At 38.0% G+C, this 27,499-nt stretch overlaps 3 protein-coding genes across 4 annotated transcripts; 1 reads left to right on the forward strand and 2 right to left on the reverse strand.

The window, feature by feature from the left end:
- Positions 1-520: 520 nt before the first annotated feature.
- Positions 521-10,825, reverse strand: LOC117307198 (mitochondrial carnitine/acylcarnitine carrier protein-like). Its single transcript, XM_033791876.1, has 9 exons — positions 10,622-10,825; positions 8,384-8,476; positions 8,047-8,174; positions 7,636-7,726; positions 6,935-7,058; positions 6,028-6,100; positions 4,216-4,325; positions 3,365-3,489; positions 521-1,244 (listed from the first exon to the last, which is right to left on the reverse strand). Exons 1-9 carry the CDS (start codon positions 10,715-10,717, stop codon positions 1,182-1,184), a joined length of 903 nt encoding a protein of 300 aa, XP_033647767.1. The 5' UTR covers positions 10,718-10,825; the 3' UTR covers positions 521-1,181.
- Positions 10,826-10,915: 90 nt separating this feature from the next.
- LOC117307197 (alpha-1,6-mannosyl-glycoprotein 4-beta-N-acetylglucosaminyltransferase-like) lies at positions 10,916-16,348 on the forward strand. Of its 2 annotated transcripts, none has more exons than XM_033791874.1 (5): positions 10,916-10,997; positions 12,547-12,712; positions 13,290-13,354; positions 13,797-13,899; positions 14,448-16,348. In XM_033791874.1, the coding sequence occupies exons 2-5, from the start codon at positions 12,601-12,603 to the stop codon at positions 15,602-15,604; spliced, it is 1,437 nt and encodes a 478-aa protein (XP_033647765.1). In that variant the 5' UTR covers positions 10,916-10,997; positions 12,547-12,600; the 3' UTR covers positions 15,605-16,348. The 2 variants fall into 2 exon arrangements, with proteins under 2 accessions (XP_033647765.1, XP_033647766.1); XM_033791875.1 differs by having other exon boundaries at positions 10,918-11,002.
- A 32-nt stretch (positions 16,349-16,380) lies between these two features.
- Positions 16,381-19,907, reverse strand: LOC117307199. The gene is made up of 3 exons (XM_033791878.1): positions 19,632-19,907; positions 18,004-18,181; positions 16,381-17,574 (listed from the first exon to the last, which is right to left on the reverse strand). Exons 2-3 carry the CDS (start codon positions 18,174-18,176, stop codon positions 16,827-16,829), a joined length of 921 nt encoding a protein of 306 aa, XP_033647769.1. The 5' UTR covers positions 18,177-18,181; positions 19,632-19,907; the 3' UTR covers positions 16,381-16,826.
- Between the last annotated feature and the right edge of the window lie 7,592 nt (positions 19,908-27,499).

Below are 27,499 nucleotides of genomic sequence, written 5' to 3' on the forward strand. Positions count from 1 at the left end.
TAGATTTGTTTCTTCAGAACTTATCTCATCTTGCTACTTGTTCTACATGGCAAGACAGTTCTCAAAGCACATATCAAACCAGCAAAATAGATATATCCACATGGTGTTAACGCAAACTGAACATACATTGATACCTCACCATGCAATGCCTTAAGCACATAACTCTAGTTTCCCAATTAATTTAAAGGCAGGGTATACTTTTGGTAATTACTCCACAAGTTAATTACCATAAATACTTATTCGGTAAGGAGCACTGAAGAGCTGTTTATGATATAATAAACACTAACAGAAATGACTCCCTTTGAAGCAGTGTAGTTTTAGAGAAAGAGGTAATTTCCTCCCTAAAAATTTGAGCCTGTGGTTGCTCCAGGCTTGAAGCCTTTCTCTAGCATCAGACAAACCATCAGACAAACCATCAGACATATGGTGTTTTTTTTCTTTTCTTTTATCTTGCAACTTTGCCCAATTGAGCACAAATTTTACAGTTTATTTTTTTATTTTTGGCATTAGTTAGGATGCACCAAGTGAGGATACTCTTTACCAAAAATTACCAAAAGTGTGCCCTTCCTTTAAAGATAAAAATATATAAAAACTTTTGTTGGAGACAAAGCTGTTCCCATTTTGTTTTGATACATGCTCAAAAAATCTTAGCATTCCGGCATCTTTCACATTCACATCATGCAGACCTGTCAATCATTAATATCTTGTGCTCTGATTGGTGCATTTAGCATGACCTTTGACATGCTTAAGACACCCCCTTCCCAGTCCATAAACTCAAATGCAACAAAGTGTAGTTTCAGGACCATTCACTTCTGATGGAACTTTTCAGCGATTGCGTCTGATTAAATGGTCTTATATAAAAATTGTATGACCCATGCCCTGTAAAGTTTAAGTCAAATGTATTACAATGTAATAAAATCTTCCAAATTTGTTTTCTTCTAATACCCTGAAACCTGTCTGTTTGTCAAACAAAAACAAACCTGATTGTGCGTTAAATTGGCTATAATAAAACAATTGATTTCAATAGGTACAAAATCACAGCCAGAAAAGTTTATTCACAATTTGTCCATTGTTCCATGTACACACAAACTCAACTGTGTGTACTTTCACTTCGGCAAATATTTCGGACTCCATCAATGGTCAAATTGCTTTGGTCTTACCACCAACGTTGACAACTTCAGTTATAAATTTGGCGTGGCCCACTGCAGGAATTTCATTGCCATCTCGTAACCGAGGAAGCATGCCTGTGAAGAATGTCAATAATTAGAAGAAAAATTAATAACACAATATTTTTATTTTACTGACATATTGCATTTAACTTAAAGATTCAGCAAGTTATAGGTTGAACAAGAAAAACCATAAACCTGTTATTAACTAAAATTCAATATCATTAATTTTATAAATGGTTTTGTATGATAAATAGACTATGCCTGCCTGAAATATATCATGAGGTGATAACCCTCCTACTATCTGACTGATCAATATCATCCACTTTTTGAATAATAGATAACCTATAAAATCTGCAATATCATTTCATATGGTGAATGCATCTAATAATAGTAATTAAACAATAATAATATTTGAGTAGCAATTGTATATCAACTTAATAACACTAAGGCACTCTACAAATAACCACATTGGAAACAACCAAATGCAAAGCAAGATTAAAATATAAGTTCATTAATATAGTTCATGGCATCTTTGTAACAAGATTGTTTTTCATGGTACTCAACCAAGATGAAGAAAATACATAAAAATGGAGAAAGATACACAGTAAACCCTCCTACTGTATGATCATGTAATATCATCCAATGTGGTTTTGAATGATAGATAACCAATTTGCAATATCATATTATGTGGTGAATGAATAAGGAGAATAATAATCAAGTGTGAAAAGTGGCGGAAACCATCAACATTAATACCCTTCCGAGCACTCTGCAAATACAATCCACATTTGAAACAAATGCAAAGCAAGATAACAATCCATATCATATGTGCTCATAGTACAGTTTAATAGCATCCTTGAACAAGAATGTGGTTTTTTTTTTAAGTTCTTTTTGAAAATTTAAAAAGATGGAGAGTTATGAAAAGATGGAGAAATAGATAAAGATGAAAAAATGTATAAAGATAAAAAAAATATACAAAAATGACGAAATATACAAAGACGGAGAAATATACCAAAATGAAGAAATAATATACCAAGACAGAGAAATAATAAATATACACAATTCATAATCAACCTTCCTACTGGCTGACCATCCAATATCATTTACTGTGGTTTGGAATGTTATAAACAGCAATATGACAATATAAATACCAATGCAGTAAATATCAATACAGTTCAATTTGTAATGATAGAATCACATTCAAACATTATATCACATAAAATTGCCCGAGGATAGGCAGCACTGGTATTAAATAAATGCAATGGCAATCTTGAAAATAATATCACAAATATGAGACATTTATAAGTGCTTTACACCAAATAAAGCACCTAACAAATGTGTGGCTGAACAAAAAGTCAAACCACAAAACAAATAAAAAGGAGAGAAACAGTTCAAGCAAAGATGGTTAATAATGATTCATGAAACAATGCATTCCATTTTATAAAACATGTTGAAATAGACACAAGGTGAGGAGGCAGAAATGACCGCCGGACCATCTTGGTCCAATTGCATGGCTCTGCTCACCACAGAACTCTGCGCTTAGGGCGCTTAGCAAGCGCAGAATTCTGCGGTAAGAAGAGCCATAAAGTGGGACCCTTATCAACAAGTGTCCTGGGTTCCTTGTAAATTGCAATACACAATCAATAGAAACACATTGTTGTTTATTTATGGGAGAGCAGGTAAATTAATACCCGCCCCTCTCTCCCCCGATAGGCAATGCAATTCCTGAAATATTTTAGCAGAATTACAAAGTCAAAGATTATGTTGAAAATATGTCAATTTTCATGGTTTCTCACTTCACAATGAATGGTTACTTTGTTGATTTGATCATATATATACCATGGATACTCTTGTTACATTGAGCACATGGTACTCACGTTAAATGAAGATTATAATATGTGGTACTCATGTTACCTATATTTCATGGTACATTATTTCACATTAAATTGATCCCGTAATCCATGGTACTCATATTACACGGTCAACATGTTTCACAGTAACTCAAAATAATGACCATAAAATATATGGTTACTCACACTACATCGAGCACAGGTAATATAATTCACACTTTCTGAATGGCCTTTTCAAACAGCATTAGTATTTGTTGCAACAATACAATTGAAGTTTGAAAATAATATAACCCAAATTGCTCCCTGCATTTAACGTGCGTAGCAAGAGTCACAATTTTGTCAACATACCGCATTTGCTGGGAAAGCTCTGAGCATGACCGGCGTGATTCCCTTAAACAGAGCAAAGAATCCCTCACTCTTTATTAGTCTCGGGAAGACGTCACGGACACCACGAGGGTAGGTTCCCTCAGGGGCTGCATTGACAAGAGGAAAATAAAACAATGATGATGGATTAAAGTAACCATATGAGTTTCAAGGTTCATTTCAATTGCAATCTGTTTGAAAAGGGCTGAGGGGAAGAAGATGTAAAAAAAGTATAAAAGAAAGAAAGAAAAACTCAAAACAATTGGTGTTCTGCTGAAGTCTGAACACCTAACAATTGACAACATTTCTAATGCACCATCTTCATCTAAAGATGTTCTCGGCGCAAAATACAACAAAAATCCATTAAAAATTACATTGAAATACAAACAATAAAAGTTACAACGAAATACATACAATACAGCCTAAAAAATCAAACATGTACCATCTACATTTGTGACATAGAATGACACATAAAATAACACAACATTTTTTGTAAAAGCAGACACCCTCACCCCTATATCAGGGGGAAAACATCGTAATAAACACAGTATTTAATGAAAAGAGATTAAAATCTGGCAATGCACACTAAACCACATAGGAAACACCATACAAGTTAAGTGCAAATCAATCTTAATTGCTAAACAATGGGTAATGTTACAATACAAATCAATATGGGAATACTGACAACTCATCTTAAGATGAATTGTGAAAATCGACTTGAGGCATGTTTTGTGCACATGAATCTCTTTTGTCTCTTTCTACAAAAAATTTAGCTAGGACTATTTTAAAAAAAAAGGGAGGAAATATGAAACAACTGTTTTATTTTGCCACTGTACCTGTCTGTAATCTGGACTTTAGTGTGTCTGGTGCAATGCCTACACACCAGTTCAGAACGCCAGCCATTCCACCGGCAAACAGTACGCGAAGAACACTCAAATCTCCTGGTCTGCAATACAAACAAAACATCAAACTAGTGAGTGGTGTTCGAAGCTTTGAATGGTGTGGGGAAAAATATGAAGTAGCTATAAGTAGTAAACTCATGTGGCTCTACAATCCCGGCCAAAATGCTTGGGCCACCCTTTCCTGAAACAACAGTTCCCTGTAAAAAAACCCAACCCAAAACACCACTACCCCCATTGACCCAGCAATAAACACTCTCTGCCAGTCCCTCACCCGCCCCACCCCCCCCCCCACCCCACCCCGCCAAAAAACAAAACACCACTACCCCCATAAAATAATCACTGTTAAAATTTTACATTCACTTTGTTTGGACATTCATTATCTTTTCAAAGCGTTCTTTGCATGTACAAAATTTTCCAAAAATCACTCAGACAATCCCGGCCAAAATGCTTGGGCCACCCTTTCCTGAAACAACAGTTCCCTGTGCACTTCCCATTCACATTCACATTAAAAACATTTGCCCGCCCCCGGCCCCCCGCTCAATGTTGACTGAATTCGGAAGACAGTCGGCAAATGGAACCAACATTGAAAGGGGGCAGGGGGGCCCAACGAGATTTGGCCGGGATTGTAGCCGGGAATTGAACCAGGGCCACAGTGATGAGAAGTGAGAGCTTAATGCACTAGCCACCCATGCCACCCCTGATGAAGCAATGTTTCATCTGGTATCAGGCAGTGTAGATAAGAGCACTAGACTCAATCTCAGGTGTATGGGTTCTAGTGTGTGGTTTCTAGTCCTGCCGTCGATTTCACAAAACTCTTCCTAACTTAAGACTTATCTTTGGACGTTGGGCGAGTCCCAACCATGCACCATAGCATGCAGACCGTAAGATTAATCCTAAGTTAGGACGAGTTACTAGTCCTATCTCGAGATAAGACGAGTCCTAACTCTTTGTGAAATCGACCCCTGGGGTGGATTTCACAAAGAGTTAAGACTAGTCTAATCTCAAGTTAGGACAAGTTAACTTAGGACCAGCCTTGCATTTTTACTATCTCTTAGGAAAAGTCCTAACTCTTTGTGAAATCGACCCCTGGTCATGACACCTGTGTCCTTATGAAGCAAGGATGGGATGTTAAGCCGTTGGTCCCATTTGTTGTGTAATGCACATAAAAGAGCCCAGCCGTCGATTTCACAAAAATCTTCCTAACTAAAGACTAATCTTAGGACTTGGGACGAGTCCAAACCCTGCACTGTTGCATGCAGACCTTAAGATTAATCCTAAGTTAGGAAGAGTTACTCAGCCTAACTCGAGATAAGACGAGTCCTAACTCTTTGTGAAATCGACCGCAGTGCACTTAAAAAAAAAAGAGAAGGGGTTCACATTCCTGGTTTGATCAGCAGCATATTGCGCCACAGCACCCTGTAAACCATTACATGGTGTCAGGTAAGGGAAAAGGGTTTTATACTTCAAAAACGTAGCTCCACAATACCAAGCAAGAATATACTGAATGTTGAAGTGCCTTGAGCATCGAGGGACGGATAAGAGCACTATATTATTATTTACATGTATATCGTTTCATTCTAAGTTCATACACATATTGAAAAGTAAACAGACAACTTAAAATTAATGAACCAATGACAAAGCAGTTTAAAAATAATCAGAAATGTAATTTTACAAAGATGAAACACTTGCATATTTTAAAAGCAAGACGGAACAACATAAAAAAACAAGCAAGCAAATAGGACGTACTTTTGGTCAGCCGGTGTGATCGCTATTTTAAGCCATTCATATACCATGAAATACATGCCACTAGCAGGAACGTCTGCAACAAGAAGGAATAATACAAAATAATAAAAGCAGAAAGAAACAGAGAGCTTGAAGGAGGGATGTTGTCTGAAAGCAGTTTCAAAAATAAGCAGGAAATTCCAAACTGTACAAGTGACATGGTGTTTTGCTTGGTAACGTTTTTCTGGTACTCTCCAATGTTTCTGTTTTGCCAAAAATAAGTGGACAGCCTGTTCAAACTGTACAAAGGGACATGGTCCGATGTTGTGAAATAAAACATAATTTGCTTAGCAGTGATATACATTGAACATTGTAGGATTCAAAACTTAACATGGTTGAGATCCAATTTTGTTTGTTAGGTTTGGGAAAAACCATATATACAGAAGTGGGATTTGAAACTTTGCATGGTGGAGATACAATCTAGTTTGGTTTGCAGTAACACCATGCACATGAGTAGGATTTGAAACTTTGCATAGTGTGGATACAATCTAGTTTGGTTTGCAGTAACACTATTTACATGTGTAGGATTTGAAACTTTACATAGTGAAAATTAAATCTACTAAGGTTTGCAGTAACACCATGCACATGAGGAGGATTCGAAACAATGCATGGTTTACACCAGCCTTGGCACTTGGTGTTTGTTCGTCCTTGCAAAATGTTAATTTTGTTCATGTAACAACCCTTTGATCAATACAGTAATGATATTGCAATTAATGGCATTATAGCACTGAGCCGGCAACATGCAAAACACTGCTACATGCAGCCAATTGCAACAGAGTACGGGATATTACATGATTGCGAATTGCAACAAAATACAGCAATTTTTACCGCTTGAAGTATCTGTTTGGCTGGGATAGGGTTAAATACTCACCTCTTAGAAGTGTTGCACCAGTTCCTTTATAGAGCCCCTTAAAGAGTCCTGATTCTCGATAAATTTGCTTAGCACAGTCAGCTGGTCCAGCATACTTGGGTTTACCGCTAGACGCTGCTTGAATCTAAAAAATAATAATAAAGTACAAAACTGATTATACAGCACCCTATGAACACTCAAACCACATGATATTATTTGCCCTATGACAAAGTTAGCACGGTTTGCCTATAAAGCTAACCCAAGGTCTTTTTCAAGGCTATTTAACCACTTGCAGCCAAAGCTTTTCAAACTGGATTATGGTGGACATTTACAAACGCCTGGAACAAATTTAAAACATCCTCAGTAATCAATTAATCACTGATGTATAATGACACTCCCTTGTGTAGCTTAAACACGAAAGCACCTATTGTGCTACACTTTGTTTCTCGCACTAAGAGGAATACAGGCTACTGGAAACCATGCTCTAAACTTCTCTTTATCAATATCTTCCTTTAAGGTGCCAATCAGAAGTCATTCAACAGATAAATGCAGAATAGCCAGGAATCACATCTTGTAAGCAGCAGCAGAGAGATCACAAGAATTAATTAAAATAGAACAGACATTTGTGCCATTCATTACAATACATGTCATGTAAAGGTAATATTTGGAGAAACTTTTTCGCACCGACTCGATGAGATATAAGTTTTTTATTTATATCTTACCTGTAGGAGGCATTTGATTCGTTCACCTGGGGCCATAATGACAGTTGTGAAGACACCGGCAAGCATTCCTGCTTGGAAGAGTTGTTGCAAACTAGAAACGTAAAGAAAGAAAATTAATACAAATTACACTCAAAAATGGTTTTTAAAAGAGCAGTCATTTAAATTATCTTGATCCAAGACATTTCTTTTGTATACTATTGTTGGAGCACCAAGGCTGAACTGCCTAGTGCACTAGATTGAAGCTCTAGTGTTTCTGATCAGCAGAGTGTGGGTTCGAGTACCGGTCTTTACATTTATGTCATTAAGCAGGGCTGCGTCCTTTGGAATCAGGGGCACCAAGGCCAAATGAAGGCAATGGCCTCCTTGATACAACACAAGTCCATGAGTGTCTGTTTCAGTCCTAAATCTTACTTGTAATTTCCATTTTCAGCTGGCGTTTGAAGTTTTTTACCGATACTGAAACCTAAGAAGCAAGTTGCATACATTGGAGTGACTCCTAATATGGGTGCAAACATTCCCTTGTACAGACCAAAGAACCCCTATGGAGATAAAGAATAAAACAAGACATGTTGAAGTCAAAACATCATAGTCACTGCTCTTTCTGAATGTCAATTGTGGAAAGTAAAGAACAAATACAAAAAAAAACAAAAACAAAACTAGATATTTCTTGAGAAACTCAATGGTGTTCATCTCTACTCAATAAAGCAATTTTCTTTATATTTTCAGGGCATTTCCCTTCAATCATTACCTCTTTTGACACCGTTTTCTTCGCACAGTCCCATGTTCCCCTGTAAAGTGGCGTGGCCCCTGTGGCAACTGAAGGTTGAGTCTGCAACCGGACCTGTAAGTTTATAATGAAATGTTCAACAACAGAAGTTAAAAATTAAAAAATATTCAAAATGTACATATAATTGTCAGTAACAGTATTAAAGACTGTGGACACTATTGGTAATTACTCAAACCAATTATTAGCATAAAACCCTACTTGGTAACAAGTAATGGGGAGCTGTTGATAGTATAAAATCTTGTGAGAAACGGCTCCCTCTGAAGTAACATAGTTTTCGAGAAAGAAGTAAATTTCCACAAATTTTATTTCGAAACCTCAGATTTAGAGTTTGAGGTCTTGAAATCAAGCATCTGATAGCACATACTTTGTGTGACAAGGGTAATTTTTCGTTCATTATTATCTCGCAACTTCGACAATCGATTGAGCTCAAATTTTCACAGGTTTGTTATTTTATGCATATGTTGAGTTACACCAAGTGAGAAGACTTGTCTTTGACAATTACCAACAGTGTCCAGTGTCTTTATTAAGTCAACTTTTGGCTTTAATGTAAATGTACATGTAATGTAAAAGGAAAGATCAAGTGCACATTTCATCACACGAACTAAATTCTTGCATACTCATTCCCATTCCAAAGCAACTAAAATGGAGTTTGTCATGAGCAGCATTGTCAAAACAACCATAGACCCAAATGTTTTTTTGTTTTTTTGAAAGATGTGTTAGTATTTCCCAATGATATTCTTCCTACTTTAGTCTGACTTCCCATTTTGTTTGCCCTTGAAAAACGTGAACAAATTGTGATAAAATTGCCTGAAATGTCTATTAAAGCATAAACTATTAATTTGATTTTTACACTGTCTGTTAATTATTTAAAGCTCAAAGTGGGCGGTGCCTCTATTTCCATAATCTGAATCAGTCAACCCTCTGTGACTGTGAGTCTGTGTCTGGACAGATGCAAGGATAAAATTTGCCTTAAATTAAGGCAGATAAAGTGGTGGTCGGATGGCAAGCAGAATTTTAGCCCCAAGTCCGATCTTGAAAAATTGTGCATTTCCTGCCACCACTTTTACATTCATTAAAGGAACGTTACAGAATTGGTAAAAAACAAAAATCGTGAAGATCACAGATTTACACAAAACTTACACAGTATCTAATGATGATGATAGTAGAAAACATCCCTTGAAATATTTCTGTCTGAAATTTCATAGTTGATGAGAAATAAATGATATAATTTCGCGCTTTGAGTTTATCGCTCAGTGAGTTTTATTCATTTTTGTTTTGGCAACGATGCAATGCAAAATTTGTATTTTATTGTAATCTGTTTTTCACTATTCTCTCGTGACCCAGATGGCCAATCGATCTCAAACTTCTACAGGTTTGTCAGTTTATGTATATGGTGGATTACACAAAGTGGTTACACTGCCAGCAACTTCTTTTGCTAGCAAAACCGATTCTGTAATGTTCCTTAAAGAAATAGTATCTAATTTACTCAAAATGAGATATTCCTGAAATGCGTGAAAAGGGGGTTGCAGGATACGGAAAGATTTCCTGGAACTGCAGTATGAAGCAATAATGGCAGTAAACGATTTCCCTTGTACTAATTGTATAGCAGAGCAAAATGCTATGCAAAATGTATTACAACACTTGCTACCAAGTAAATAACCATCATTATTCATTTGCTACTCAATACATAGCATCTAGTGTGAACAAAATCTATCTGTTCAGTTACTTCAGTCGTATATGCAAAATTATCGGATGAAATTGTCCCTGACTGAATGGTTAAATATCAATCATTTGTTTATCAAGAGGGTGAATGTCTTTCTTAATTATTATTAAATATTAATACAAAAAATACAAGACAAGAACGAGAATCAAGAAGAAGAGTCAACAAGACGAAAGCTAGCCGTGATTCGAGAAGTCAGCCCACACAGGATCGACAGTACACTGACCGACTCAGTGACTGGAAAGACTCTCATTGCAAGGGGGCGGGGGGGGGGGGGGGGGGGGGGGGGGGGAAGGGGGCTCACCAACCAGCAGAGCCTGGCCTTGGCTTGATAATGAACAAGATAGTGTCCACCATCGGACGGACGGTGCGCTTGTGGGCACACTTTACTTTTGGTGGGCGAGCCACCGTAATCATCATGGTAATTGAGTAATTCATATCATACTTCATAGGCTATAGCCACAATTCGTATTGCTCACCTTGATTGTATCTAATGGGTGACCAGCCACGACCAGACAGACTCCTCCAAAGCCGCCTGCGATAAAATTCTTAGCTGGGCTGATTTCTTTCGACATTTTGTGATTGAGTTCCTAAAACTTTTCTTTTTGGTACAGAAAATCGCATAAAATCGATACCGGCAAGTACTAGGTCTTTTATCCCACCTTCTATTCTTCGCAATGTTAACACGACTAAAAGAAATATTGTGGTCACCAGACTAACTAAACGAAATCTACCAACTGGTGGCGCTTTACAATATTTTGTTTTCAGAGTTTCACTCAGTGACAGGTGTTTGTTCGACAGGGAAGTTCTCTGTTACACACTGCTCTACACTTTTATGATCAGGCCGATTTCTAGGTAGTGTAAGTCTTGAAAATTTAATATTTTGTGTGCAGTTTTTAGTACAGTCCTCAATAGGTACGTGGGGTGATCGGTCACCGCAACAAGTTTGTTAACGTTCTCATCGTACTTTGTAATTGAGTATTGACGTTGGTATGCAACAATGAACAACAATCACCATATAGGATTTTAGGCATTGCATGTACGGTAACACCATGTGTGTATCTACAATCACAATGTTGTATTCGTACCTCAATGATTCGCACCATCCACCTGGCCCACCCCATGTCACTTGTCGGCTTTTCATATAATAAAAATAATATTATGATACTTATTTACTACTTGGTGGCTGGGGGATGTCATGCTGTGGGGACCTGGTAACTTGCAATAAACTACTTTACTTACACATTACTAATACTAATACTAGAGACATGAGACTGAGAGATGAACAATGCAGATTGTTATCCAACTGTAGATTTATATATTAAGCAGATAAATAAGTGTACTACTAGTACTACTATAGTACTAGATATATATCATTCATAGATAGGAAGAAACTATAAACAAATATTCCTATTGGTGGGGAGCGCGTCACGTGGGGGGTGTTTAAACCTTCGATAATGACCAGTAAAAAGTGTTGAAACATGGCGTGACACGCGAGCTTGCACCTGTGCTTATAATAAGACAGTTTCTTCATTCCTATTGGTCGAGAGCAACGGAGGGGACAGTTGTGCCACATTCCTCGATACGCGCACAGCAATCTGCTTATAAGGAGTTGTTTACCCGAGGGCCTTACCATTTCATAGCTGGAGGGGTGTTGTGTTGAAAGAAATCATTGAACAATTATAATTTTTGTATTTATTATACTTTCTGACAAAAAGTGTTGATGTTTTTTTACCGAAAAGGTATTTATGAATGAGAATCAAAGTGTGTTGAATCGGTTTTCAACTAGTGGTTTAAACCCACCGAGGCCTGGTTCTTGATAATTTACCTCGACTTCGTCTACGTAAAATTTTCAAGAACCACTAGTTGAAAACCTCTTCACCACACATTGATTCCCTTAGTAAACTTGAGAGTACAACCATGTGTTAATCTCTTTTGTGTGAGTGTTGGCTCCTGGTTGGTTTGTTCTTGACTTTTCAAACAGTATATTCTGCTCTTCTACACTTCAGGCCTGTTCAAAATTTTGATACCAAACCGGCTCTTCTCAGAGCCAACACTCACACATAAGAGATTTACACATGGTTGTACTCGCAAGTTTACTATTCGTTTAGTTTCTTCCTATTTCTCCACACCATGCAAAGCTTCAAACAATACTTATAATATACTATATAAATTGCCATGGTGATGTCAAGGTGCTCAAGTCCTGAAAAGTTTATAGACCTTTTAAATATAGCACACTATTCTCTAAATCAATACCCAGTTCAGGTTACTCAACTGTGGAATTTTATGTTTGATATTTCTTGATGTGTCTCCCTAGTTGTTTAAATTGGAATTTACCTTAAGTGCGGTAGTAACGCAATATGTATACCATTCTAAAAAAGATTCATTCTTGTCTTGCTTCTAGATTTTGTGTACAACGGTGTTGGCATATTGCCATGGTGACTCAGCGAAACAAAAGATGATACAGACTGGGAATGTCAAAGCCTGGAATAGGCTTCTCATATTTGCAGTCTTGGTCCTCTTCGCTATCAACACATGGCTTGTCAAAACTCTGCTGAGTATTACCACGGGTTAGTCAGAAATCTCAGGACGTACTTTATCAAAATGTTAAGCAGGAGTGACCTTGACAATGGTTTAAAGAACTAATAGACTGCCTGCAATGCTTTGATGACAGACAATGAAAACGTTTACTGGCTGCGCACGACATTCAGCCAATGCTAGGTCTTCACGCATGCACATTTCCAGTGTTTGTCATTAACAATGGTGGCCAATGCAAGGGGCTTATAAACAGCGCCTCACATGAAGGGTCCTATGGTCCTACCATACAGTGTCCTCCCATGTTTGTGGAAAATTAATGGCGCAATAACGCAGATAACATTTGTGATTGTCAAAAAGCAACATCTGCGCTTTGTGTGACCCAACATGTACATGAAGTAATGCATTTGTGAAAGTTTATTGCTCAATCAGTCAGCCGAGTCAGTCACAAGAAAATTGTGGGAAAAACCTACTTTATCTTTTCAATGTTTTCAAACATTGGGTTTTGGACTCGTAAGATCATTTTACTCATTTCTCAAAAGCTATAGTGTTTCAGGCAAGCATAATTACTCAGTTAATTTATTTTGTAAATATTTTTAATTGTTTTTTTAGATGTAGAATTGCTTGGAGCTGGAACTGGCAGAGAACCTTTGAAGAACAATCATGCAAATAAACAGGTAAAAAACAGAAAACCAAGAAATATATTGAAACAAGCAATTTTTGAGTATGTTTCAAAAAATATTTTGTATATTTGTATATATGCTCTTATAAGACCCTTGGTTAACATATGTTGTCATAGGTTAACATATGTTGTCATAGTTGGTATGGCACTGCTCTATAATTGCAAAGGTCGTGGGTTTGAATCCCACCCGAGTAATATATGCCTGTGATTTTTTTCACAGAACTCGGGTAAGTACTGAGTAAACAGTGCTAACACACACCAGTGTATGTGTAAAAACCAAAATTAATATTGTCATACAGTTTTATATAATTTGTTAGTTTATCAGAAACAGGGTCCAACAGCTACTTGGGTTTAGGATTTTGTTGGATTTTGGGAATCAGACTTGTCACTACCGGTAACAATTTTGTTTTCTTGTTTTTTTTCCCTCAATGTTTTAGGTTCAAATCTTGCTTCAAGACTCCAAGCCCCAACTGTGTGCAAGCTCTATTAACATTAATAAGGATAAAGCCATTGTACTGGGGAACCGGGAACCAACTAAAGGTAAGGATCAACAGCAACGTTAGTAAATTTCAAATTTGTTGTGCTTAAGCAGCTCAATGAAATTGGGCCAAGTTGACGAACTTCAAAGACCTACCAGTATTCAATATTACTCAATTTCACATTGTACTATATGTTTTAAACTATAAAATTAAACTGGCTTTTTTTTTCTCGACATTATCAAGGAACAATGACTAACAAATCAACTGATTTTGCAGTATTTAATCCTACTGAGACAAGTTGAGGTCATCTCATTGATTTACAGTATTTCATGTTTTTCAATTTCGCATTGTACTATAGGTTTTTAAACCCTATAATTAAACTGGCCTTTTTCTCTACATTTTCAAGTAACAATGACCATCAAAATCAACTGTTTTGTAAACGAGCATTTTGCAGTAAACAGTCTCAATATTTGGACTGTGGGGAAAAGCCTAACAAAAGGGTAAAATTGAACCATGATGAAGGAATTATCGGTCTGTAATCAAAGTTTATAGCCAATATCATAATGTGAGATCTCGGGTTGACAAGGTTGGTTTGTTGTCTTTTTGCAGACTTTCTAACGATAGCTATACCAACTGTCAAGCGTGACCAAAAGGACTACCTTCAACAAACGTTAGACTCGCTCATTGAAAACTCTACCCCAGAGGAGCGTTCCATCATCACCGTGGTGATATTTGCTGCCAACTTTGATGACGAGCTCAACAAACTCCTGAAGATAGACTTGGAGTCATCTTACCGCAAATACTTCTCTAATGGATTCATGCAACTGATTGTCGCGCCGCGATCTTTTTATCCACCCTTGAACAATCTCAAACAGAATTTTGGTGATTCTGAGGATCGCGTTAAATGGAGGGCAAAACAAGTAGTTGACTATGCTTTTTTGTTCAGCTATTGCCATGATCTCTCGGAATATTACCTCCAGCTTGAGGACGATGTTGTCTCATCACCAAACTTTGTCCAATCCATCCGAGGATTTCTTGAAATCAATAAACAAAAGCAGTGGAAAACGCTGGAGTTTTCAGAACTTGGCTTTATCGGGAAGCTTGTGCGGTCCACTGATCTGCTGCGTCTAGCACAATTTATGCTGTTCTTCTATGAGGAACAGCCTGTAGACTTCTTGCAAAAGTATTACAATCTACTGAATGCTCAAGAAGGGATGTTCAGACATGCTCCGTCCATTTTCCAGCATGTTGGGGTACAATCCTCCCTCAGAAATAAGGAGCAGGAGCTGGTTGATCGATTCTTTGAGGAAAACAGCGGCAAGAAGTACCAGAGTGACAACCCACCAGCTGTGTTGTACAGCAGCATGGAAGCCTTCAGCATGTATGTACCCCAACTAGCCTATAGCTCAAAGCCTGGCTACTTCTGGGGTAAGACACCCATTATGGGTGATACCCTACTCCTGGTCTTTGAGACACCCGTTCGTCTTTCCAGGGTTGTGATATTAAGTGGTTCAGACACCTACCCCGAGGATATCCTGCGAGCAGGGAAGGTTGAAGTAAGCCCAGTGGTACTGACAATAAGTCTGGACTCCACACCGAGGTGCACAGACTACCAATTCATAGGGGAGTTTAACGAAGGGAAATTCAATGAGAGGAATTTGGACCAAAAGATTGACTCCCCAGTCAAGTGTATTCAGGTAAAGGTGACCAAAAGTCAACAGTCTTGGCTACTGGTCAAGGAGATTGCTGTGTGGGTCCACAGATGAAACTTTGGTCCAAGTTAATCATATGTGAATCTAGACAATAATTTACTCATTGGATGAAGCACGATTAAAATAAATATACGTCACACTATGTAGTGCAATTTGTGAGATTTTATATTTTTCCATCTTTAACAACAGTACCTGTAGAAAAAGGGTTTATGAGTGGGGGTAGGTAGAAGGCTTTGTGGGTGAGATCACATATGGGCTTATGTGGAATGGTATTCCATCCAGACACAAAACATACACATTTAAAGTGAATAGAAAATAAACTTCATTCATTCAAACTGCTCTTGGCTTTTAATCCAATTATATTTTCAAACTTGAACCATTTGGCAAATGAGTAATCGGATGTAATTATGGCCTTATATAGATTTTCAAAATAAAGTTCAGCAATCAAATATAAAATACTTTGTCTTTCAAGTTGATGTAATAATTATATTATGTATACATGCAAACGTTATTCATATCAAAAATTGTTTAACTTAAACAGTTACATTTGTGCGTAAAATACAATAATACTGTACTCTTTCCATTCTGGCACCAATTTAAAAGGAAATACTATAATGTGTAACATATTGCATCTTTCACGGTAGCACTTATTTTATTACGAAGAGTGTTTAAAGGGTTTTGGGAACTTTTTGTTGGACATAAAACGCAATGTCCATAGATTACACTAAACTTCAGACTTTGAAGATAATGATGGTAGAAAGCTTCCCATAAAATGTTACTTGCTGAGGTGTTGTAGTTTTTGAGAAATGAATTTAAAAACAAGTCACACAAAAAAATTCAGGCTCAAACTGAGACCAAAATTATTTCCTCGACAATGTGTTTTGTGTTACAAAAAGTACCCAAGCCCTTTATAAGTTATGTGAAAGGATATCTTATACTGCAGTATTCAAAGTTTTCTTTGAAGCCTTACTAAATTATAAAGATTGCTGATCAGGTGTGGTGCAATTATAGTTTTTTGTTTTCATAAAACAATTTCTTTTACATTTATACATATTCATCATTTTGATTGCCAAATAAAACCAATTTGTATTTACAATTAAAAGTACCAACTTTAAATATTATATATTGATTTTTCCTTTGAGAAAAGATTTGCCCCCTTTTGTCCAAACTTCACCTTGGTTAAGTAGTAAACAAATTCCATGAATGAAGTGGTTTAAAATATAGGTGGGAAACTCGAATATGTTCCCTTCCTCTAGGGATATTGTCATCACTTGTACTACCTAGTTTTCTTTATTGGCACAGACAGTGAGGAATTAGAATGTTTACTTCTAGTTCTTTGTAACCTTGGCGTTTTTCTACTGCCACTAGTATCTTTCATCATAGTGTTGTCCCTCTTCAAGGTCTTGCTCAAGGATTTCACCATCTTGTCTTTGGAAATGCTGATCTGATGGTGACTTTGTGTAAAAGCAGAAGAAATCCTGTAAGGTGGAGGGGTAGATGCCGTATCAAAGGGATTCATAGATATCTGAGATTGTGGAGCAGTTGCTACTTTCCTTGGAACATCTCTTGTTAACATGAGTGTTTTGGAGAGTTTAGGAGCAACCAAGCTAGCGGCAGTCACTTCCAGGCTTGGGAAGGCTTCCTGTTGGTACTCTGCAGCCATCTGTCGATTTGCCTCCTCTACGCACCGGTAGCAAGTCCGCTGGCCCAACACCTCACAGTAATGGAGGTTAGAGTCAGAGTCTTGGTGATTGCTTAGTGGTGGGGGTAAGACATGTCTGTATCTTTTATTGGTTAGGGTCATCTTCCCATTCAGACCATTGTGAACCCAGCGGTACTCGTGACTAATGGTGTTTGCTGTTGGTCGACGAAGGATTGGTCGACCTCTCCGATGACTGGCGCTGCCACTAATATGAGGAACTACTGGGTACCCTGTGATGTTTCTCATATATCCCTGCTCCTCTCTTAATGTTATGTCGGTTGCCTCTCTTGTAAGAAGATCTCGATGCCCAGGTCTTGGTAATCTGGAGAAGAAAAACAAATTAATTAATAATTAAACTAATATCCTCCCAAGTATTTGTCAAAGGAAATCTTAATTCCTATGTAATGGTTCTTGTCTATAATAACCTACATATTTTGACTCTGATAACATTTGTTTGCCAGGCACCAGGCTAAAAGTAAATGACTTTAGGAACCAGTCATGATAATTGGTCCTTGAAAAAAAGTAGGAATAGTTTGATGAGAACAAGGGCTGACCTACATGTACACTTATGGTGTATGCTTTATTTCAGGCTATTTTATTACAACTTTTCCGGATTTTCCAAAGAAGGACAAAAATCAGAAATCGAGCTTAAGTGGAAAGAATATAATGCCTGGGGAAAAAAAAACACATCCTTCAAAATGAAAAAAATATAAGTAAGATTTAGGCCATTTGAGAACCTGAGGCAACTTACCCAGTTGTGTTTTTCTTTTTGGCATAGATGCTGTTTGTGTCCAGCCAGTTCTCCCTTCTCTGTTGATGGGAGTGAAACTCCCATGACTTTGGGGTCTTTATTGTTACAGGCTTCCGGGAGTAGTGGGACAGCTCTGGGAGGCTTCGGATTGATTCTTGACTTGACGAGATCATCTCATCTGAACACAGAAGAAGAAATTAGTAATTAGTTAATTTATAGTCGGTTTAAAGACAAAGAACATCAGGACTTGCATTCCATTTTTCAAAGAGCACTTTTATTTGGGCAACTTTTGAAAGGGCACCTCGGCTAACATACCAGGGGCAGGCCGAGGCCATGCTTCTGTGTAATTTCTGGCCCCAAATATAGTAATTGAACAATTACGAAATTAACAAATTGTTATAGTTCCTGTCTGAAACCTACCTCATTTAAAGTTCACACTTCTTAAGAACAATAGCTCCTTTTAAAATCAGAAAACATTGCTTGAAAAACCAATATAATATACAACAATGCTTACTGCTTTATGAAGTTTGGGAGCTGTTGAATATAGAATGCACTGAAGGAATGTGGGATATTCAACTCAATGCAGGTTGAAGTAGTTTCCCAGTTACTAACAAAATGTGCCGAAATTTTGACTGTTTGCTGTCTATAATGTGATTAATTTACAAGAAGAGGCTAACTCTCAATTGTCATCACTATTAAACAGCCGTAAATATTTTCCACATTCAAGTAAATGTATTCCAAACGCGGCTGAAGGTATAGGGAAAACAATAAAGAAAGGCTGACCTATTATAATGCGAATAGACGTTTCAGGTTGATGATATTTATACGCAAATATTCTGATTTTTTGAAAGAAAAAAAATCACAAGTCAGACTAATATGAGCGGGAAAAATATCACGCCTGTATTGTTAAAGTGGAAAGACTTTAATTTAATGGACTGATATTTTGACCCAAGCGTAGTGGTAGAAACGTCAGTAGCATTTAAGTCACGTCATGAAGGGTCACAATTTAGTTGAAAGGCAGCCTGCAACAGCTATCTCCCCCGTTTATTAAAGACAGTGGACACTATTGGTAACATGTCAAAGACTAGTCTTCTCACTTGGTCTTCTCAACATATGCATAAAATAACAAACCTGTGAAAATTTGAGCTCAATTTGTCGTCAAAGTGGCGAGATAATAATGAAAGAAAAAACACCCTGTCACACGAAGTTGTGTGCTTTCAGATGCTTGATTTCGAGACCTCAAATTCTAAACCCGAGGTCTCAAAACCAAATTCTTGGAAAATTACTTCTTTCTCGAAAACTAAGTTACTTCAGAGGGAGCCGTTTCTCATGATGTTTTATACTATCAACAACTCCCCATTACTCGTTACCAGGAAAGGTTTTATGCTAATTGTAAGGAAAAGTTTCCGTATGGCGCCACCACTTTTTCATTCGATATGAAATAATACAGTATCTAATTTAGCTCAATGAGATATCCCTTTTTGTAAAAATGAGTGAAAAAGTGGTGGCGCCATACGGAAAGTAATCCTTCGGGGAGACTTCTCAGTTCTGAAAAACACATGGTGTTACCGCAAACCAAATATACATATAATGGTAAATGATCGTAAATAGCTCGTTGTAATACTCACCGTTTGGCACTTCATTATACAGCAGAGGCACTTGGTCAGAGACTGCGTGTAAAATAAATACGGACAAGGCAATCAGAACAGACACTTTGGCATGTCTTTAGCACTCATCTTCATTTCAGAAAGCAAGAGTGTGTATGCAAAATTATCCCACACGATGACTTTAACTAACTGTTTTCACTCTAAGCCTTCTAATACCCACTACAGCAGTGGCTAGTTTATCCACACAGCGATACAACAGGATTGATCCGACAAAAGAAATAATCTATCAGTGGTGCGATGTGGAGATCGCACAATAGACTGTCGCCTTGGTTTCGATCAAAGCGATCGATCGGGCGCTAATCTATTTTATTCAGAGCAGTTCATAATGGCAGGGGTCATGATAATGTTGATGAAATACACCCCTTTAAAAGTCAATTGCTTTCATTAATCAGTAGGACAGTTTAAGTTGAACCAATTAGTGTGTAACTAATTAAATTATATAACCGCGGTTATGGTGTGTTGAAGATGAAATTGCCGCCCGGCCATTTCGGACTGGGTCCTTTTTGCCATGACAAGTAATGAATGCTGAAACTCTCTCGATATCCAAGGATTCAGACTAACGTTTCAAGCTTCGGATTTGATTGCAATTATTTGGAATATAGGAGGGGGAAATGGCGATAGTTCGTCGTTATTGTGTTAACAATAAAACTTGTGTTAAAATAGATTTTAGTGAAAGTAAATAAAATCGTCATGAAAAATCAGATCGAGCGCTTGAAATCACATGTGGCATGATATCCGGTTGTTTGTGTGTCTGACCTCATATTTTCTGGGTCAAATTCATGCCCGGGGTTATGATCCAGTTCGTGAAGGAATGCATTTTAAGAAAATAATATGTGAACAAGTAAATTTGCCATCTAATTAGTTAGTTTCTCGTCCAACAATCTCTTTAAATTATGGCAGATGTTCCTTCATTGGTAAAATGACGTAGCAAACTACGGGCCACGTCCCTGATGCATTTATAACGGGAATTAAATGAGAATAACTAAAATTTGTCAATAATGTCTGCCGACTTTTGGTTCAGTTTTTTTTAAAGCTCTTTTTAAAATATTAAAATGATAAAATCCAATAGTAAACAAACTATGAACTATCTTAGGCCTAAAAGCAAGAGGGCGCTAACAGGAATTACACTTTCACTAAAACAAACGTTTATTAGGCCTAGTTAAACTCTGACAACCTTAAGAAATATGTCTTGAAGAAAAGAACGACAAATCTCTATTAAGAGAGAGGGGAATTGGTTGCATGCAATAGTATTGCTCTGGTTGCATTCGGCTGCAATTTGTAAAAGGCAACTTAATTATTTGAATGAAGGCCTGGAACAATACACTGCACAATTTTGATAGTCACTAACTTGATCAAGTAATTTCTACCGTATTCCTATATTATAATAATATGATATATCTACATACGTTGCTGCTGCATAGACCTACGTCCTGGATTGTGTTACATTACTATACAGGTGACAGTTTTACACCAAGCTTCAAACGATTACTTGACAATCCCTGGCTTTTGGACATACACCATTTAATCAATTTATCCAAGCGTAGGGGCCTGTGATTTATGAGTGGAAATACAGTATTTTGGATTAAATAAAGTGATTATTTAAACTGAGTATTGAATAATGATATAAATAAAGTGTTAAATTTAATTTATGGACAACGATGTGGTTACTAAACCGTTTCAATTTACACGTAATAAACTACAATGGGAACTGACTATTAGGATTTAAATTAATACATACCTCAACACAGTGTGAAGACTTCAAGCTGTTCATGACGGAAATTAAAAATGCACTGGACCAATTATTGCGTCGTGGTCCATACTGCTTTCTTGCACGTTCTGTGTTTCACTTGCCTATAAACGCAGCAAGGAGCAGAGAGAGAGGCCGGGAAGTCGTTCACCCATGCCCCCGATGTGGCAGTCGATACAGCAGCAGACACGGTTATAAACCAACTCTAGACAGCAGCGATGGTTGCTATACGCAAGAAGTGCCAGGGTAAAGAAACGCTTGAATGGGTCTACCGTGTCCCGGTCACACTCTGATGTTGAACTTCAGTGATTTTGCAACTTTCTTACACCCCTTTTTGCTTGAATGAGCGTTTTGGTATTGAAATAGTTTAATTTATCTACAAAAAGATTTGTTTTCTGACTTCATCGGTTTCAGCTCCGACTTCGTTTACAGACCAACAAAAAGGAAGGTAACTGTCCCATGAATAGCACCGCAATTTCTTAATGCTGACAATGCCGTCGGGCTATTTACCGACCATTGTTGACAAAGTGTATACGGGTTGGACAAGTCGACCAATTTACTCTCCACAACTATTGACAAAGACTATTTTAAGACTGTCACGAAGATCTGACAACATTTGGACGACCACTTTACTCTGAATGCTTAATGGTGTTTACAACTACTTTGTTTGTTCCGCATTCGTTTATGCGTGAATCCAACTACACACAGTCAACTGCATTTTTTATTGGCAACCGATTTATTTGCAAAATGACGGCTGGAGACGAAATCTCCACTTTGCCCAACCCGTAGAGTGAACATTTTACATTGTTGTTTACTACAACTGCTGTCCAAGGGCATTTGGGAATGTCTTGCTCGATCAACAGTGCTCCTATATAACGACGACCATGTTTGGTATTTTTGCCAAGTCGCTGAAGAATGTATATATAGCCTACTTTTGATTTGAATTGAAGCATAAAGGACTGATGATAGAAAATAACAAACGATGAACTAATTTGGCTAAAAAAGAAATGGATCGGGTTTCAGTAATTATAAATATTACTTATTATTACGGTCTATAAACTTGTAGGCCTATATAGCTCCGATAATTGTATTTCCACTGATGAAAGTACGCTTAGAAAAAGTAGAAAACAAGCAAGCTGTAAATATTGTTTAAAAAGAAAAGTCGAGTGGCAACCGCCCGAAGTGGGGCTGGTTGAAAGAGGGAGAAGGAAATGGGAGATGGGGGCGAGAGGAAGGATTGTTGTACCAACCTCTTTGGTTGTATCAACTACGACGGCCTGGCAAAACACAAGCGTAGACCTGCTCTTATCTAATTCGCTTTTTATAAAAACTTTGATAATTATTCATCAATTTTCAGTAAAGAGTATGACAGAAACTCGTACTGTTTCAAATTGAGAATATTTGTCCGTGTACAACCAAGCAAACCGTGTTATTATTATCAAACATGGTGTAAAAAGAAGCAAACAAACTGGTTCCTTTGTGGAAGTGTGTTTGCCCCAAGCCCCCAGCGGCTCCGACCGCGTTTTACGGCGAGACTTGCCGGGGCTCTAAGTCAATATTGACGGCAGGGATTTAAACCGTGATTGCGAGAAGATGAAAGACACGACTTAACATTGCGCTATATCCTTAGTAACAGCAACACGCCATTATATGTTTACAACAAGCACAGCTAACTTCCTTGAGGTGACGAAGAAAATGACTTGGGAAGTTTTCTCATCAAAGAAACATGAGTCTGATGGGATTTGTCAGATAGTTCATACAGTTCTGAAAACTCACTTTGGACTCACTTCTTGAGATCCGAGGCAACCATCGCTTCAATCGGTAGCTGAGATTCTCCTCTTCGTTGGGAACATAGATCACGATCCATGGCTTGGCAGCGATGAAGACCAGCGGTGCTGTACACAAAGACCAGCAGATGAAGCCACACAAATCACAGCTTTTCAACACTAAAGATGAACTTTCCATCACATTAACGTAGGAGACGATGTGCCGATGTGAAAGATTGAAACTCGAAAGAAAAAACATTACACCCACTTATCTTATTATTTATAACGCAAGGACGAGGGCCCTTTCATTTGAACTAAAACAGCACGGATTGTTGCACTTCGGGTAACGAGCGTCATAGTTCTGGGTTTGCGCAAACGGATGTCTACTTCTGCCAATAATGCATTCCTTTTACAGCAAATTCCACGACGATTCGGATAACGTCCTGTCCAATGGGATAAATGGAGTAACGTTTAGAGATGAAAACCCCAAATATTGGTCCTCTTCGAAGGAGAAGCGGCTCGTGAAGACAACGAGTCGAACCGTCAGGGAAACGCCGCGAACGCGACATCGAAGTGAGTCTGGCAATGGTTGGAGAGAGTCGGAGAAACGCGCGGTATCTGAACGCAGAGACCTTGCACGTGGAAGGAAACCAATGCCGTCCAACTATTCAACTATTGTGACCAATAAACCCCTCAGCTCTCCTGAAAAGCGATCTGTGGACAAGGCGAACCCTTCCCGTATCGAGGACGACCGTACCGCAAGTTCACCCTCTAAATCCCACGATGGTGGGCCAACCAGCATGCCGTCTAGATTGGACATGTTTGACCACAACATGCCAAAAACATTCACAAGTGTTTCATCACGTAACTCAAAAACCTTTAAGTCCGGAGTCGGCGTTGACACTGAAAGAGTAGATCAAATTGTAGAAGTCGGAAACATTCCCTCAACAAGGAGAGGCAGTTTAAAACTGACCGAAGTTCAATCCGGGTCGAGCTTTGAAAAGAACCCTGTACTACCTGAAATAAGAAATGTCGGGAATCACGAAGCAGATATCACACAACTTGCAAAGGATTCATCTGAAATTCAAATTAGTCCCCATAGTAACCAGACGCTTGGGCTCACTGATGAGATGCCACATACATCCTTCATGGAGGCATCAAGGAGGAATATCGCTTCCTCACTCAGCTCTATGTCTGCAGCCCGTAGGAGGCTGGACCGGTCAACATCAACTGAACTCTTAAGACCAACCACGGTGCCCAACTTCCCGACCGTACACCCCTCACCAGTAGGAGCACCAGATAACGATCTCAAAGTCATCAGATCTACGACGAGTGACGGCACCGACGACGTTATACTCTTCCGCAAGAGGTCGCAGAGCGTGCCTGATGTTGTCTCCCCACGGGCAGCAGGAGCAATTCACCCGCCTAGAACGGCATGGAAACCCGCAAGGAATTCACCACCGAAGAGATCTTCTGTCAACAGAGGGGCCACGATGAAGCAAGTGGGTCCATCCTGGTCAATGAAATCGAGAGGCGAGTTTCCGCTTCTCACCGGCAAGAACGAATTGGTTCTCTTCGAACCAGGGGTGGTTTTCTTCGAAGATTCCATACCATCAAATATCTACTATGACTCGCTTTTTAAAACTGTCCGGCGGTCCATGTATGACATTTATAAACATAAAGACAACTTAGACGGCAAGTGATTTTGTTGTTGCCTTTGAAAGGTCTCTATTCTACAAAGTCCTATAATATCAACATCAGGTTTTGATTAAATCATTAATATTACTGGAACAAGGGTTGATTTGACGAATCTGAGTTGAGACCAGGGGCCTACCGACGAACAGGAAAATATAAACACACATTTTTACAAAAGCAACATTCACACAATTTGGAATGGTTTGGAGTAGACAGGCAGTAAACAAAATCTCAAATCTCTTTTTATTTTATTTTTTTATAATAAGGCTTTGTTATAATGCAATTAAATTCGTCATTTTTTACACACTAGTTCGGCCCAAACTAGTTACCCTTAGCGTGTAGAGATGACATTTTCTATGAAGGCAGCTGTTTGAGGCCCATACGCTATAATAGCTATCAGGAACTTTTACAAATGTTTGTTACTGGTTGAGACGGTAATTTCGTTTAAGTTGGCAAACGGGACATTGTGTTGGGAGGCCTCTTATATAGAGTGCAGCGTGTTCGCATTTCCTTTATTTGTTATGTGATGTTATTCACAATTAACAAAGGCATACCAGATCATCATTATCCTACCGGTTTGCTTGGCAACAATACGGATTTGTAATTCTATAGATTGAAGCATATAATCATGACAACCAAAGCCATCCAGTATTTTCAGTATGCGCATACAAAATATCTGTAGCTGTAATTTCCGCTGCTGAAAGTTCGGGAAGCAAGTAAACACTAGGTTGTGATAATTAATATCACTTTTGGTGTCTGCATGCAATGTTTTGACAGATCTCAGTTACAACTACGACCCACAGGAAAATGTAAAGAAACCTTTTTACAAAAGAAACATCCCAGTAGAATACAGACAGTAAATAAAAATCTGAAAACAAATACTTTAGCCTAGTGAAAAGGAAATGTTGTTTTAATTTTGGGGATCGCTTTAAGTTTTTGAGGAAACTTCAATAAGAAAACACGTTTTTTATTTTATAAATAATATTATGTTGTAGGCTAATGAAATTCATTTCATCATATTATTTACGAATACATACATACATACGAACACTTAAAAGGATTTTTCCCTTTTCGTTGCAAATTAAAGTTTCGGCGAGGCGGGGTGCATGGGCGGAGTGCTACTGGTTGAGACGGTATTTTCATTGGCAATCGGCAAACTGCCATTGCGTTGGGAGGCTTCTACTACATAGTGCAGTGTGTTTACATTTCCTTGGTTTGCCATGTGGTTATTCACAATGGACCAAGGCATACACGATCATCATTAACCAACCGGTATACTTGGCAAAGTACAATACGGATTTGGCATTCATAGATTGAGGCATAACCATGACAATCAAAGCCATCCGTTTTAATGTTATGTAGCCTAGTTCAAATGCATACAAAATAGCTGTATCGGTACCACTGTGTAAATCCTAAAGCTCGGTTGGAATGCGCCCATCCAACTTTTGTCATGGTCCCTAAAAAGCACTGTGTTGAATATCTGCATGTTTTGACCACACTGCTATTTTAAAGCGTAAAACACAACCAAAACGAAGAACATAAGTTTCAAATAACTTTCATTTAAATTAAATGTCTGCACGGGTCACAGACGAGTCGTCTAATCAATGTATTTATCTCATTTTAATCTCTGCTCAGTGCCCGAGAAACGTACTCTTAGTGACCACTTATTTATGGATAATGGTGTACGCGGTGTATATAAGGTTTAGGGATTCAATAATTTTGACGAAGAAGCCTCTTTATGTGACAATAAGTGTTGATCAACTTTAATACTGTCGTACAAGGGTAGCGACTACCTGGCGCAACCTACACATGATTGCGCAATGCCACAATCAATATGTTGTTATGACTCGCTTTTTAAAACTGCCCGGCGGTCCATGTATATATGACGTTTATAAAAATAAAGACAACCCTAGACGGCAAGTGATTTGTTTTTCTTTACAAAACGTCTCTATTACACAAACTGCGGACAAAAGCAATAGGTTGTGAGTGATTTTCTTGCAATGATTTGACAGATCTCATTTACGGCCACGACCCACAGGAATATTGTAAAGAAACCTTTTTACAAATGAAACATCTCAACGATTTTGAATGGTTTGGAGTAGAATAGTCAGTAAAGAAAATCTTATTAAATACAAATACTTGAACCCAGTGATGAAAAGTAAATGTTGTTCAAATTTTTGGGATCGCTTAAAGTTGTTTACAAGAAACTTTAATAAGAAACATGTTTTATTTAATAAACAGTATTATGTTGTAATGAAATTCATTTCCTCATATATTTACGAACATTTAATAGGATTTTCTTTTTCTTTTTCGTTACAAATTAAAGTTTCGTTGGGGTGGAGTTAGCCTCTTAGCGCGTAGAAATGACATTTTCTTTGCAGGCACTAGCAGGAACTTATAGAAATGTTGTATAAGGAAAAGGTTTTTTCATTTCAATCAGCAAACTGGCCATTGTGTTGGGAGGCTTCTGAATAGAGTGCATGCATTTCCTTGTTTTTTTATGTGGTGTTATTCACCAAGGCATACCAGATCATCATCAACCAACCGGTACTTGGCAAAGTACAATACGGATTTGGAATTCTATAGATTGAGGCATAACCATGACAATCAAAGCCATCCAT

Source organism: Asterias rubens, chromosome 2, assembly GCF_902459465.1.
Source record: "Asterias rubens chromosome 2, eAstRub1.3, whole genome shotgun sequence".
Classification (NCBI taxonomy): Eukaryota; Metazoa; Echinodermata; class Asteroidea; order Forcipulatida; family Asteriidae; genus Asterias; species Asterias rubens.

What these genes read in the sequence shown, in the direction of transcription:
- LOC117307198 (XM_033791876.1), bottom strand. Translation starts at nt 10,717, where the DNA reads ATGTCGAAAGAAATCAGCCCAGCTAAGAATTTTATCGCAGGCGGCTTT. An exon ending in AGAAAACGGTGTCAAAAGAG is followed by an intron (nt 8,175 to 8,383) that starts GTAATGATTGAA and finishes TTATCTCCATAG; the next exon opens with GGGTTCTTTGGTCTGTACAA. An exon ending in ATCACACCGGCTGACCAAAA is followed by an intron (nt 4,326 to 6,027) that starts GTACGTCCTATT and finishes TTTGTATTGCAG; the next exon opens with ACCAGGAGATTTGAGTGTTC.
- LOC117307197 (XM_033791874.1), top strand. Translation starts at nt 12,601, where the DNA reads ATGATACAGACTGGGAATGTCAAAGCCTGGAATAGGCTTCTCATATTT. An exon ending in TCTGCTGAGTATTACCACGG is followed by an intron (nt 12,713 to 13,289) that starts GTTAGTCAGAAA and finishes TTGTTTTTTTAG; the next exon opens with ATGTAGAATTGCTTGGAGCT. An exon ending in GAACCGGGAACCAACTAAAG is followed by an intron (nt 13,900 to 14,447) that starts GTAAGGATCAAC and finishes GTCTTTTTGCAG; the next exon opens with ACTTTCTAACGATAGCTATA.
- LOC117307199 (XM_033791878.1), bottom strand. Translation starts at nt 18,176, where the DNA reads ATGATCTCGTCAAGTCAAGAATCAATCCGAAGCCTCCCAGAGCTGTCC. An exon ending in AAAAAGAAAAACACAACTGG is followed by an intron (nt 17,575 to 18,003) that starts GTAAGTTGCCTC and finishes TTTCTTCTCCAG; the next exon opens with ATTACCAAGACCTGGGCATC.